This window comes from Ovis aries, chromosome 1, assembly GCF_016772045.2.
Source record: "Ovis aries strain OAR_USU_Benz2616 breed Rambouillet chromosome 1, ARS-UI_Ramb_v3.0, whole genome shotgun sequence".
NCBI classification, from domain to species: Eukaryota; Metazoa; Chordata; class Mammalia; order Artiodactyla; family Bovidae; genus Ovis; species Ovis aries.
The window spans coordinates 123,800,208-123,812,554 of record NC_056054.1 but is presented as its reverse complement, the minus strand read 5'-3'; the positions used below and the strand labels follow the sequence as shown (position 1 = coordinate 123,812,554).

The following is a 12,347-nucleotide window of genomic DNA, read 5'->3' as shown; positions in this document are numbered from 1 at the left end:
CTTTCACTTCCTCCAACTACACACGAAAAAGCACATATATGAAGACGTATGTGCACATTAAGTAAAAATCACAGAGGCATGCATTTTCCTTTAAAAAGATTATATTGGGTCTCCCTGGTGGTTCAGTGGCAAAGAATCCGTCTGCCAAAGCAGGGGACATGGGTTCGATCCCTGGTCTGGGAAGTCCCCACATGCCATGGTGCAACTCAGCCTGTGTACCAAAACTGCTGAGCCTGCGCGCCCTGGCGCCCGTACTCCGCAGAGGAGAGGCCACTGGGACGCCAAACCCTCGCACCGCAACTAGAGAAAGCCTGTGTGCAGCAACAAGACCCAGCACAGCCAAACATATAATGCACACATAAGGAAAACTATACACAAAAACGCAAAGATGACACTTCCCCCATGAAGTGCTCATGAAACACCACAGTCCAGAGTGCCACAGAATTATTCTAGAACTTAGCCACATCCCACAGAGTCCTTCTACAGGTCTTCTGTTTCCCTGTTTCTAGCTTAGTTCAAATTCCTACACCTTCACTTAGCAGGCAAAAGAAGCTAGTGTGGGGCAGTGGCAATCTACTGTATGAAAACAGCTGAAACTTGTCTCAAAGTGGGCAGTTTTCAAAGATATAAGATGATAAAAACAGGAAAACTTACAGACTTAAAACCTACACAAACCTGGACACCTAGCCCAGGATCTAGGCAGTTAAGTGGGTTTTAATCCCCAGAAACATTTTTGGATCAAGCTTGTCCCTGGAAGTCATAATATCCAGGAAAACACTCAAAATCAGCCTCACTGGCGTGTCATGTTGATGGCTTGTGGGACCATTGGTTTTGGAGCCCCTTAAAAACTCACCAAAACTAAGATGCAATATGATACTTTACAGATAATAAAGAACTTTCAAAATTTGAATTAGAGAGTACTTTTGATCAGAGAGCTATCTTTTAAAAAGCTTAACATTCTTAATAGGAAAATTTCATGAGCAAAACACACTTTGTGCTTTCAAATGCACAGAATGTTAAATCTGCAAAGCATGCCAAAAATATGGCACACACACACACACACCATTTTAATCCACGATGTAATAAAATGAACAACATTTACAGAATTTGCAGTGGGTGCCAGATACTGCTCTAAGCAGTTACCACACACTCTCTGAGGTAAGTGCTAATCGTATCTCTCTCTTTTTTATTTTTTAAACAGATGAGGCAATACTGGCAAAGAGCAATAACCTGCTGAGGTCTCTGAGGCACTCCAGAAACTGTTCTCTGAACCTCCACAACAGGGCTCAGCAAGCTCTGGCCTGCCACCTACCTTTGCCAATAAGGCTTTATTGGAACATGGTTATACCCACTTGTTTATTCATGTTGTGGCTGCTTGGGTACCACAGTGGCCTACTGAGTGGCCACAGTAGCGACAGCGTAATACACTGAGCCTGACATACTTAACTACCTGGACCTTAAGAGAAAAAGTTGGCCAACCCTGGCCTATGCTAAAATGCCTCCTTATGTGCACTGTCCTAGACTATGGGGATTCAAAACAGACTAGCCAGGACCTCTTTGGTCCAGTGGTTAAGAATCGACCTGTCAATGCAGGGGACGTGGGTTTGATCCCTGGTCCGGGAAGGTCCCACAGGCCGTGGGGCGACTGAGCCCATGCACCACGACTACTGAAGCTCTCGTGCTTAGGAGCCCAAGCTCCACAACAAGACCCCGCAACGAGAGGCCCACACCCCACAGCTAGAGGAAGCTGCCACGCAGCAACGAAGGCCCAGCACCGCCAGAAACGAGAGAAAAACGGACACAAAACAGGCTAGCCTCTGTTCTCACCCCACAGCTAGAGGAAGCTGCCACGCAGCAACAAAGACCCAGCACCGCCAGAAATGAGAGAGAAATGCAAACAAAAACAGACTAGCCTCTGTTTTCACCGATTCTTGCCCATCGGATAATGAGCAAGCAAACAAATATGCAAAGTGGTGGTAAGTCGCCATCAGAAGCAAGAGCCAGGCAAAAGGACAGTGAGAGTGGAAGGTCTGTCTTCGTGAAGAGTTGCCAGGGAAGGCCTCTCTGACATGGTGACATCTGCACAGAGGCCAGCAGGACACAAGGGAGCTTGACGACCACTGGGAAGCCAGGCATTTCAATTTTCTCAGAGCTTTCCATTAACACCCCACAAACAAAACCGCTTCCTCTCTCTAAGCACAAAATTTGCCTTTGGTCCATGGCTGAAAAATTTTACATAAACCACCGCTTATTTAAACAGACCCACGACCGCAAGTTGATTCAATATGTTCATGACGTTCATCTACCTTATGGGTCTCCTTCACAGGAAAAAGGCATTTTTCAACATGTTTATACTAGACTATAAAAGTCTGCTCTTACATTTCAGCAAGAAAACAAGTTTTCTCTCACTGATGACAGAAAAGCTACAATATCACCAAAACAAAGTTGAAAGATTTAGAAATGACATGGCGAGTTAATGCATAATAACTACAGAATCTAACCAAGTTCAAAGGCACAAACAGGGAGAAAAATTCTCCCTAGGTTAATCCCATTTTGAGGGAATCAGTCATTGTCTGACTGGTGGAAACCAAAGCAAACCAACTCTATTCTTATAATAAAATGTCAAGGAGATAAAACTAAGGGTCACTCATGATGACCAGAAAATCTGTCCAATATTTTTACTGTCAAATGGGAAAAAAGCAGATTGATGAACGCTATATCTAACAGTAGGGTATTTTGGTTTAAAAATTAACACAGATATGTATTATAGGTTTAAAGAGAATGTCCAAAAGAACATAATAGAAACCATTAGCTGTGGACTTCATGATTCCTTACCAATGAAATGCTATCGTGATGGTGCAATATGAAATAAAAGGCAAGAAGAAAACTCTGAAAGCCTGACTCACTAGCAGCCGGCTCTGGGGAGAGGGGGGTTGTGTGGCCGTCAAGAGTGTGGGCTGGGAACCAAGACCTCCCAGGTTCCAACCTGAGCTCCGCCACTTACAGGGTGAGTGACCTGACCTCTGTGGGCCCCTTTCCCTCATCTGCAAAACTGGGGTAGCAACGGCAGCCACCAAGCACTGTGAGGAGGCCCCCTAGTCTCTGGATTTATTCTCAGATTCATCTGATGCACTGTCCCCAAGTGGACACAGCACCCTCCTGGGTGAGACACCTCACACCGTGTATCTGAATCAACTCCCCTGAGACTCTGCCCTGAGTGCCCACAACGAACAGGAACCGTCTGAGTCCTATTCCAAGTTCATCCCCAAAATGAGTCAGGCGTCATCTGAAACGCTAGTTCTAACCCCTTACATTTCTATCACTTGACAGATCCTCATGGGAAGTCACGAATGTGACGGCCTCTGAGAACTCACACTCAGGGTGCACACAGGCTCCAGCCTTACCTGCCGAAGGTACCGAGAGATGCATCGTAAAAATTGATCCCATGCTTGAGCGAACAGCACAGATCCATCAGGAAGTTATGAACAAGCTCCCGCACCATGGTCTTCCCTGCATCTTCAGCAGAAGTCTATGAGAGTTTCAAAGACACTCAATGACCATCCAAGCTTCATAAGCCTTACTAACAACTACAGGGTAAAAACTGGACAACGGCACATGCCTCATACTAAAAGCAAATCAGAAAACACTTTAAATTAAACACCTGGTCGAGCTGTGGTGCTAGAGAAGACTCTTGAGAGTCCCTTGTACAGCAAGGAGATCAAGCCAGGAAAGGAAATCAACCCTGAATATTCACTGGAAGGACTGATGTTCAAGCTCCAATACTTTAGCCACCTGATACTGGGAAAGACTGAAGGCAAAAGAAGGGGACGACAGAGGATGAGATTTGGTTGGATGGCATCACAGACTCAATGGACATGAATCTGAGCAAACTCCGGGAGATAGTGGAGGACAGAGGAACCTGGCGTGCTGTGGTCCATGAGGTTACAAAGAATCGGACATGAGTTAGCGACTGAACAACAGCAATAATTCAAAAACAAAACTGCACAAAAAAGAGAAATACCAATTAAAACCTAAAAGTGCTCTGATATGTGGAATCTGAACAAGATAAACAAATAAAACAATAATAATTTTTTTAAAAAACCTCACAGAGAGCAGATTGGTAGCTGTCAGATACGGGGGTCAAGGGACTGGGGAGAATAGGTCAACTGTGGGTTTTTCTGTTTGTTAGTTTATTTTTCAGTTTAAATAAACTGAATTAAAATTTTCCTTTTTAAAGTTGAACAAACAGGGGGCTGCTGGGACCATAAGAAACTACAGATAACTTTCGAGATTTTCTGTCATCACTGATTGTCTCCGAGCACTTTTCAGTAGTTGTTAGTGCAGCCCCGTGAGCCTGGCCGGGCAGACAGGATCACATCCTTTCGACGAAGGAGCAAACTGTGGATGAGACGCTGAGGTCAGCACCGAGACAGGAAGTACAGACCAGGTCAGTCTTGGGACCCCCAGTAGCAAAGATTCTCTGTTTATAGCACATGCTTTATTTTTTCTAAGCTTGTTCTTGCTTTTGCATTGTGATACTGTGGCAGAAGATGGAAGTGTTTGGTTGTTGCCCCGTTCCTGGCACAGAGCTCCTAAAACCCTTGCAGTTTTCTGAGTAATGGGGGCAAGTGGAACGTCTCACACGGAGACCCTGAATCTCTTAGAATCTCCTAGGTGACAGGAACATCTTTCATTCTAAAAAGGCAAATCTTAACAGGCCCCAGGAGAGGTTCAGGATGGGGTCTGGACACCAGACTACTAGTAACGAGAGCATCGCTTAACGCCCCGATTCTCCGTGTCCTCACCTATGCAATAGAACCGTTAGGGACTGCCCTGGTGGTCCTGTGGTCAGGACTCTGCGCTTTCGCTGCCAGGTTGCAGGTTCAATCCCTGGTCAGGGAATTAAGACCCCATAAGCCACACAGTGCAGCCAGAAAGCAAAAACAAAACTCTTGAGAGGGGCAAGTTTAAACCTGTATTTTCAAACAAGCTTATGAATGACTTAGTTCCTCTTGCTCTTTTGAATAAAATTCCACAATTGGGAGTGTTCTTATGAAGCCCCCCAGGCTTCCTGGTTATGGACCGTACAAAATATGTGCAGAATAAGGACACAGGCAGGTCGTGAGATAAAAAGGGGTACAACAGTGGGCTCTTGAGAGGTTAACTATCATAGAGTTAACAGGAAGTCTGAGCCTTCACTACTCTGGCCAAGTCCATGTTCAGAAATGCCCTGAGAAAAATCAAAACAAGGAAAATTCAAAGGTAAGGAGGCCTTAGGTCCTCAAGAGAGTGACTCTTCTTATCTAGTACTTGTTGCTTCCCAGGTGGCACTAGTGGTAAGGAACCCACCTGCCAACGCAGGAGAGGCAAGAGATGGGGGTTCGATTCCTCGGTCAGGAAGACCCCCTGGAGTAGGCAATAGCAACCGACTCCAGTATTCTTGTCTGGGAAATCCAGTGGGGAGAGGAGCCTGACGGGCTGCAGTCCATGGGGCCACGAAGAGGCAGACATGATTGAGCAAGTGAGCACACGCCCAGAGCAAACTATTCCCGTCAGCAGGCGAGGAAGTTGATGCTCCCTAGATTCCAGGATCCTAAAGCAGAGACAACAGGCCCTGAAACTCTGATGACTGGAAAGATGTGAGAAGAACAGATGGGAGAGGAGAGGTAAGCAAGGGGGGAGAGAGCGGGAATCTACCCTCTAAGTCTACCACGCAAACACTGCAGGGAAAATGGAGATGCCCTGCAGCTCATTAAAGAAAAAGACAAAAAAAGTTTAATATGATACCTCGGAGATTAGAAAACATTTTACTCTAATTAAAAGAGTCATGTTGTATCTAGGTAGATAATTAATATAACCACAGGCCAAAAGAAACAGATCAAACGGGGGGACTTATTTTTTAAGGCAGGTGTACACATAGATCATGGTTTTGTGTGTGCATGCATGCTTACTCGTGTCAGATTCTTTGTGATCCCAGGGACTGTAGCCTGTCAGGCTCCTCTTTCCATGGGATTTCCCAGGCAAGTATACTGGAGCGGACGGCCATTTCCTCCTCTAGATCTTCCCAACACAGGGATCAAACCCACGTCTCCCGAGTCTCCTGGATTGCAGGCAGATTCTACACCACTTGAGCCACCAAGATAATATGTATAGATGCTTCAGTATTCCAGCTCTGGGCATCTCATGCTAACAGTGATGCCAAGCGAACCCCAGAGACTGTACCTCGACGCTGTCCAGGCTCACATCAACAATCCCCTTCCAGCTGTAGAGAGATGCTATGTGGTTCAGCACTTGTCCAGTGAAGAAACGCACCTTCTGGGTTTTTGTGATATTTTTATTGTGAACTACCTGAAAACAACAGAACAAATGGCTTTCAAGGAAGCTGATTTTTAAAACATGTTGGATTTCGTCATTATAAAAATAATACAGACTTGTGGCAGAACACTTAGCCAGAAAAAGAAAAAATGTAAAGAGGAAAACAAAATTCATCAATATTGTCACCTTCCTAGGACACCAACAGTTTACATTTTGGTATATTTCCTTTCAGCCTCTGCCCCTCCCCACAACACACGCAAAATATATACATGTGTATATGTTAAGTGTATTGGGTTTTTATTGGGGTTTGGGTTTTTTTAACTTCTTTGAAATTATATATAGCTTTGTACCTGCTTTATTTATGTAGCATGAACTGTCTCCACATCATTAAAAATTCCTTTAGAACACTGTTTTGGAGGACTGATCATCATTCTATCCCAGAAGTGACGGTAACTCATGTACCCATTCCCCAGGTGGGTACAATCAGGCTGCTTCCATGAGCAGCAGCCTGCACTGCGTCCCTGCCTATGCACTTGGAATGGTGCACAAGTTCTCAGCTCCTCCCAACCTAGCCCCCAGCCCGGATCTCTGAGGGCTTATGAGTTATTTCAAATCCATTCCCTGGGTGATCCTGAGGCGACTCCCAAACCCCCGCCTCCAGGTTGATACACATTTTCAAGACCTCTGACACATACTGCCAGACCTGCTGTCTTCCAGAGGGGCCATAACACTTCCTCTAGGGAAGCACCTGATTCTTTGCTGGCACTGAGTATCAGGTCTGAAAAGTCAAGGCCAACTTGGTAGGTGAAAAAAGCTATAATCTCATGACTTGCTCTGCTTTGAATCCAGGAAAATTTTCAACCTCAGTACTACTGACATGTGGGGACAAGTAACTGTTGTGAGAGGCTGCCTTCTGCACTACAGGCTGAGCAGCCTATAGTGGTTGCCCGACCTTGGTCTCTGCTCACCAGATGCCGGTCACATTTCTCCGGTTATGACAACCAAAACTTGCCAGATGGCCCGTGGGGGACAGAACTGTGCCCAAGTTGAGAAGCACTAAATGCTATGTGCTCACAAGCCCTTTTCATATGGGTCGCCAGCTCACAGCCTTTGGACAACTTTTTTTTATTTGGGGAGGGTCACAGAGTTTTTCTCATGGATCATGGAAGGGGCTTCTGTGTCAAAGACAGCGATCCTTTCAGCAAGTTTTCAGATTTCTGCAAGATGCTTATATAAGGCAGAATAACATTTTGTGTTATTATATAACACAACACAGCATGCTAGGTGTGTACATGAAGAAGGGCTGTTGTTTACAGCTTGCAAGTTACCCCAGTGGCTTCCTGTGGAATGGGGTAGGGGGTGGGGGAAGCGGGTAGCAGTTTTTCTCCTCTTCTAAGAAATGGCAGCTGTCTCCTTCAGAATCGCTCACCACCACCAAGTTCTTGCTTAAGAAACAGTTTCCCATCCAACCCACACAACAACCTGCATCACCTATGAGGTCACAGCTCTGAAGTCCTGTCAAAAACACTGGAACAAACACGTGACAGGAATACTGATCACCAAACACGTACCTTTGTTTTCAGTGTGGACAACAAAATGTTGATGGTGGAGATCCTATCTTCCTTGATGCCTGAGCTAAAAATGCAAGGAATAAATTCTGAAAGTAAAAAGTTTCAAGGCGTTAGATTCAAAAATACTTTGAATGGGAACAGATGAGAGAGCATTACTTCTTAAAATGGTACGGCAAATAAAGCCATTGACTTGCTCCCCCCTTTTTTTTCAGGTTTTGTCACAGCAGGAAAAACTATTTTTGTGACATAGGAAATAAATATCTAAAAGCAATACAATGAGTGAACCATTAAAGGTCAACAGTTCTTTGGTTCTATCTTCCCTTTCTTTTTTCACATTGCCTCCAGTAAAGTTAATACTAACGGTTTGAAAGAGCATGTATGGTATGGTTAGTTTTCCAAAGTTCCACTCTTCGCTTAGACCAGTTCAGCGATGTATTTTAAATGACAGCTGTCATTTATTGACTGGCCGTAGAATTGGACTGATTTATTTGCTTTCTTTCCCTGAGGACTCAGCCTTCCACAGCTTGATGCTCTATCATTACTGACATACTGGCGACACTGGTAAAATGCAACAAACCCATTACAATTTCTCTTGCTCTATACATTCTTCATGAGCACATATAATTTCTTCAAAGGCAAATTCATTATTCTTAAAAAAAAAAAAAAGTCAGAAAATACCAGATAAATCAACCATCACACCACTACCCAAGAGTTCATACTGAGTAATGTCTGGGTTCCCAGTTGACTGCTAACGTTCTGGTATGTCCATATTCTGTTAAACTTTTAGTAAAATGGGATCATATTTTACTAGTTTTATAACGGAGTTACACCCAATCCCATACCCTTAAAAGATCTGGGATCAGTAAGTATATTTCTATATCCCTTTTGATAGCTGCATTCCTCACGACCAGTGCTCAATTTGCTCAGTCCCTCGCTGATGGGTAGTAAGGAGTCCGATTTTCAGCTAACAGACAAAGATGTCCCCTAACAAAACCTCTACTCAACTCCTTAATTATTCCTTTAGGATAAACGGCTAGATGTGGAATGGCTGGCCCAGCCCAGCTGCCCTGCTGAAACTTTAACAGAAGTGCATCCTTGCCCCTTTAGCAGTGTAGATGGATGACACCAAAACCAGTATCCTCCGCTTAATAAAAGCCAGACACTGAGAAGACGCGGGGCAAGATTCTGAAGAAATGCCCGGCCCTGGAGGCAGAGGGCATCCCACGCAGGCGGGCAACAAGCAGGACCAGGGCACGACACCACGGGAAGGAGGTGTGTCCTCCACGGGGCTGCAGTCTGGGTGGCCACCTGGCCCTGGGCTGCCCACCTCCAGGGACCCACACCTGCACCTGCTCGTGAGTGGTCTCAGCAGCTTCCCTGGAGGGGACTCAGGTCTCCCGTGCTGGGGGACAGGGGGAAACGGTTGCAGGCCCCCATGCTCTTCTCCTCCCACGAGTCTCAGGGCCCCAGCTGAGATGGCAGCCACTCCTAACCCACAGACAGGGCTTGACCCCGGGGGTCTCACTGGATGATGACCCTCTCTGCGCTGCCATCCACGGTCTTGAGAAAAAAGCTGGTGGCCCTAATGGATGAAACCATGCCAAGCCTCACTCTAGGGAGACTGGCACCAGCCAGAATTCTCTGAAGCTCAATTTCTGATATCTTGCTCACGCTAGGCATTAAAAAAACCACAACTACTATGAGAAGCTCAGTAGCCAGGGCTATGAATCTGCATCCTTTCTGGAGCTATAAAGCCTCCCTTGTTCGCGTGCTGCAGTCCATGGGGTTGCATCAGTCGGACACAACTGAGAGACTGAACTGAACTGAAGTTTGCGTTTCTCCTACGTTAGGCTCACTCGGCACCCAGCTAGTGCAACAGGGACCGCTCTCTCTGCACTGACCAGCGGCTTTCAAGCCACAGTGACCAAAGTCTCTCTGCACACACCCTTCACTCCCACGTGCAAGGCAGCCACAGAGGCAGCTGACCTTTGTTAACCCGCTAAACACTCTGAACAATCACAGGGAGGCTGGGCCCCAAGACAACAAGGCCCTCCTACCTTTCAACTCCAGCACTTGTGTGATGGTGCTGTCATCACCGGCAATCAGAAAGGAAAGGGCAAACTGAATGTAGGCCAGCCGGACGTCATGTACTCCCTGGGGGCGAAGGAGATCGTGTCACACAGGTGTTCATATGCACGCGGCCACACACACACACAGAGACACACACCCCCGAGGAAGCAGGAACACGAGGCTGCCCCCTCAATGTCCTGGTCAACCCCATATCACAGGGTTCTCCAGGCTGGTACTGTCAGAGGGTCGACGTCTAGAACCACTGGTCATCTCTTTATGGAAACCAAGGGTTTTTCTTTTGCTCTTTCCCTCTCAAGCTGCTCCTCTTCTTTCAAGCCCTCTCTAAATACCAAAGCATAGGTCTCCCCTTCCCCGCCTGTAGGACACACACATTTTTAGTTCAGGGACCGCTCTGGTATACAGCAGAAGATGCTCGGCCTGTCTACACACCATCCACTCTCACATCATGAGATAATAGGTCTCTGTTTTCGAAAATCCAGAGATGATGGAAAGGCTGGTGCTGCTTTTGATGAGACACCCATGAGGTGAGGTCTGGTTTTTATCAGATATTAGACATTCACAGCAGACACACAGATGCAGCCACATCACACATGCAGCATGGCCTTCCCAGGACTGTAATCCGCACTGTCCCGCAGGGGTGCTAGCTGGACCTAGGGCAGCATCCTCAACGAGGGCCCAAAGGCCATGACTGACGGCCAGCCCCTCAGGAGCGGCTACGAGGGCCACTTCACCAGTCTGTCCTCTCAGTAGCTTTAAGGCAAACTTGTGTCTCACATACCTGTTTTACACCCAAAGAATCCAGGGCATACGGTCACACAGGGCACGTGTCAGCTGGCCCTGCATGAGCACACGGGCTCAGAGCCTCCACTGCTCAACCTGACAGCGTTTGCCGAGTTCAATTATTACAAACTAACTTTAAAGACAAGAGGTAAGTTAACATGATGGAGAACCACTGCCTTCAATGCCTGAAGAGACCGAGGAGTCTTCACCTTCCAGAGAGTCCCATTCACTTAGTGGTGGCAGTAGTGATAGTGAAGGGGGTGAGGAGGGAGAGGAGGGTGAGGGTGGTGAGGAAGTGAGGAGGGTGGGGGGGTGAGGGGGGTGAGGAGGGTGGGGGAGTGAGGGAGGTGAGGAGGGTGAGGAGGGTGGGGGAGGGAGGGGGAAAGGATGGTGAGGAGGGGGTGAGGGGGTGAGGAGGGTGGGGGAGTGAGGGGGGAGAGGATGGTGAGGAGGGTGAGAGGGGTGAGGAGGATGAAGGGGATGAGGAGGGTGAGGGGGTGAGGGGGTGAGGGGGGTGAGGAGCGTGAGGGGGGTGAGGAGGGTGAGGAGGGTGAGGAGGGTGAGGGGGGTGAAGGGGTGAGGGGGGTGAGGAGGGTGGGGGAGTGAGGGGGTGAGGAAGGTGAGGAGGGTGAGGAGCATGAGGGGGGCTGAGGAGGGTGAGGGGGGTGAGGAGGGTGAGGAGGGGTAAGGGAGGTGAGGGGGTGAGGAGGGGTGAGGAGGGTGAGGAGGGTGAGGAGGGTAAGGGAGGTGAGGGGGGTGAGGGGGTGAGGAGGGTGAGGAGGGTGAGGAGGGTGAGGAGGGTGAGGGGGGTGAGGAGGGTGAGGGGGGTGAGGAGGGTGAGGAGGGTAAAGGACGTGAGGTGGGTGAGGAGGGTCAGGGGGGTGGGGGGTGAGGGGGGAGAGGATGGTCAGGGGGGTGAGGGGGGTGAGGGGGTGAGGAGGGTCAGGAGGTGAGGGGGGTGCGGAGCGTGAGGAGGGTGAGGAGCGTGTGGGTGGTGACGGCCCAGATGAGGATGTGGAAGAGGCTGTGGTGATGATGGCGGTGAGGAGCATCGTATCAGTAACGTTTCCTGAGCACTCGTGACTGCCAGGCTCCCTGCCAAGTGCATATCGGTTTTCTCATTTACAATAAGAATCTGAGGTAGAGACGCCAGCACACCTATCTTATAGATGGGGAAACTGGGGTTTTAAAAACCTCATTTAAGCTTACGCGTGTGTTGCTTAGTCGCGTCTGACTCTCTGTGACCCCATGGACTGTGGCCCACTAGGCTCCTCTGCCCCTGGGACTCTCCAGGAAGAACACTGGAGCAGGTTGCCCTTCCCCTCTCCAGGGATCTTCCCGACCCAGGGATGACACCCAGGTCTCCCGCACTGCAGGCAGACCCTTCAGCAGCTGAGCCACCAGGGGAGCCCCTCTCTTGAGGTTACACCACTACTAAGTGAGAAAGTTCTGGGCCTGGGATGGTAAGAAATACCTGCACACACACACCGCTTCCTGCTCTACCTCACGTCTGCCTAGAGAGGCGCCTCCTTCGCAGCACTCCCCTGGCAGCTCCATGCCACTTTTTCTCAAGGTTCAAGGACCATATGT

The 12,347-nt window shown here is 48.1% G+C and overlaps 1 protein-coding gene across 1 annotated transcript in view; it reads right to left on the bottom strand.

Moving 5' to 3' along the window:
• Positions 1-12,347, bottom strand: part of URB1 (URB1 ribosome biogenesis homolog) — a 76,062-nt gene that overhangs the window by 53,436 nt on the left and 10,279 nt on the right. The window contains exons 5-8 of the mRNA XM_027978333.3: positions 9,944-10,040; positions 7,887-7,972; positions 6,223-6,348; positions 3,405-3,529 (exon numbers count right to left, since the gene is read on the bottom strand). Of these exons, the coding sequence (XP_027834134.2) occupies positions 3,405-3,529; positions 6,223-6,348; positions 7,887-7,972; positions 9,944-10,040 (434 nt within the window). The remainder of the gene's footprint in view (positions 1-3,404; positions 3,530-6,222; positions 6,349-7,886; positions 7,973-9,943; positions 10,041-12,347) is intronic.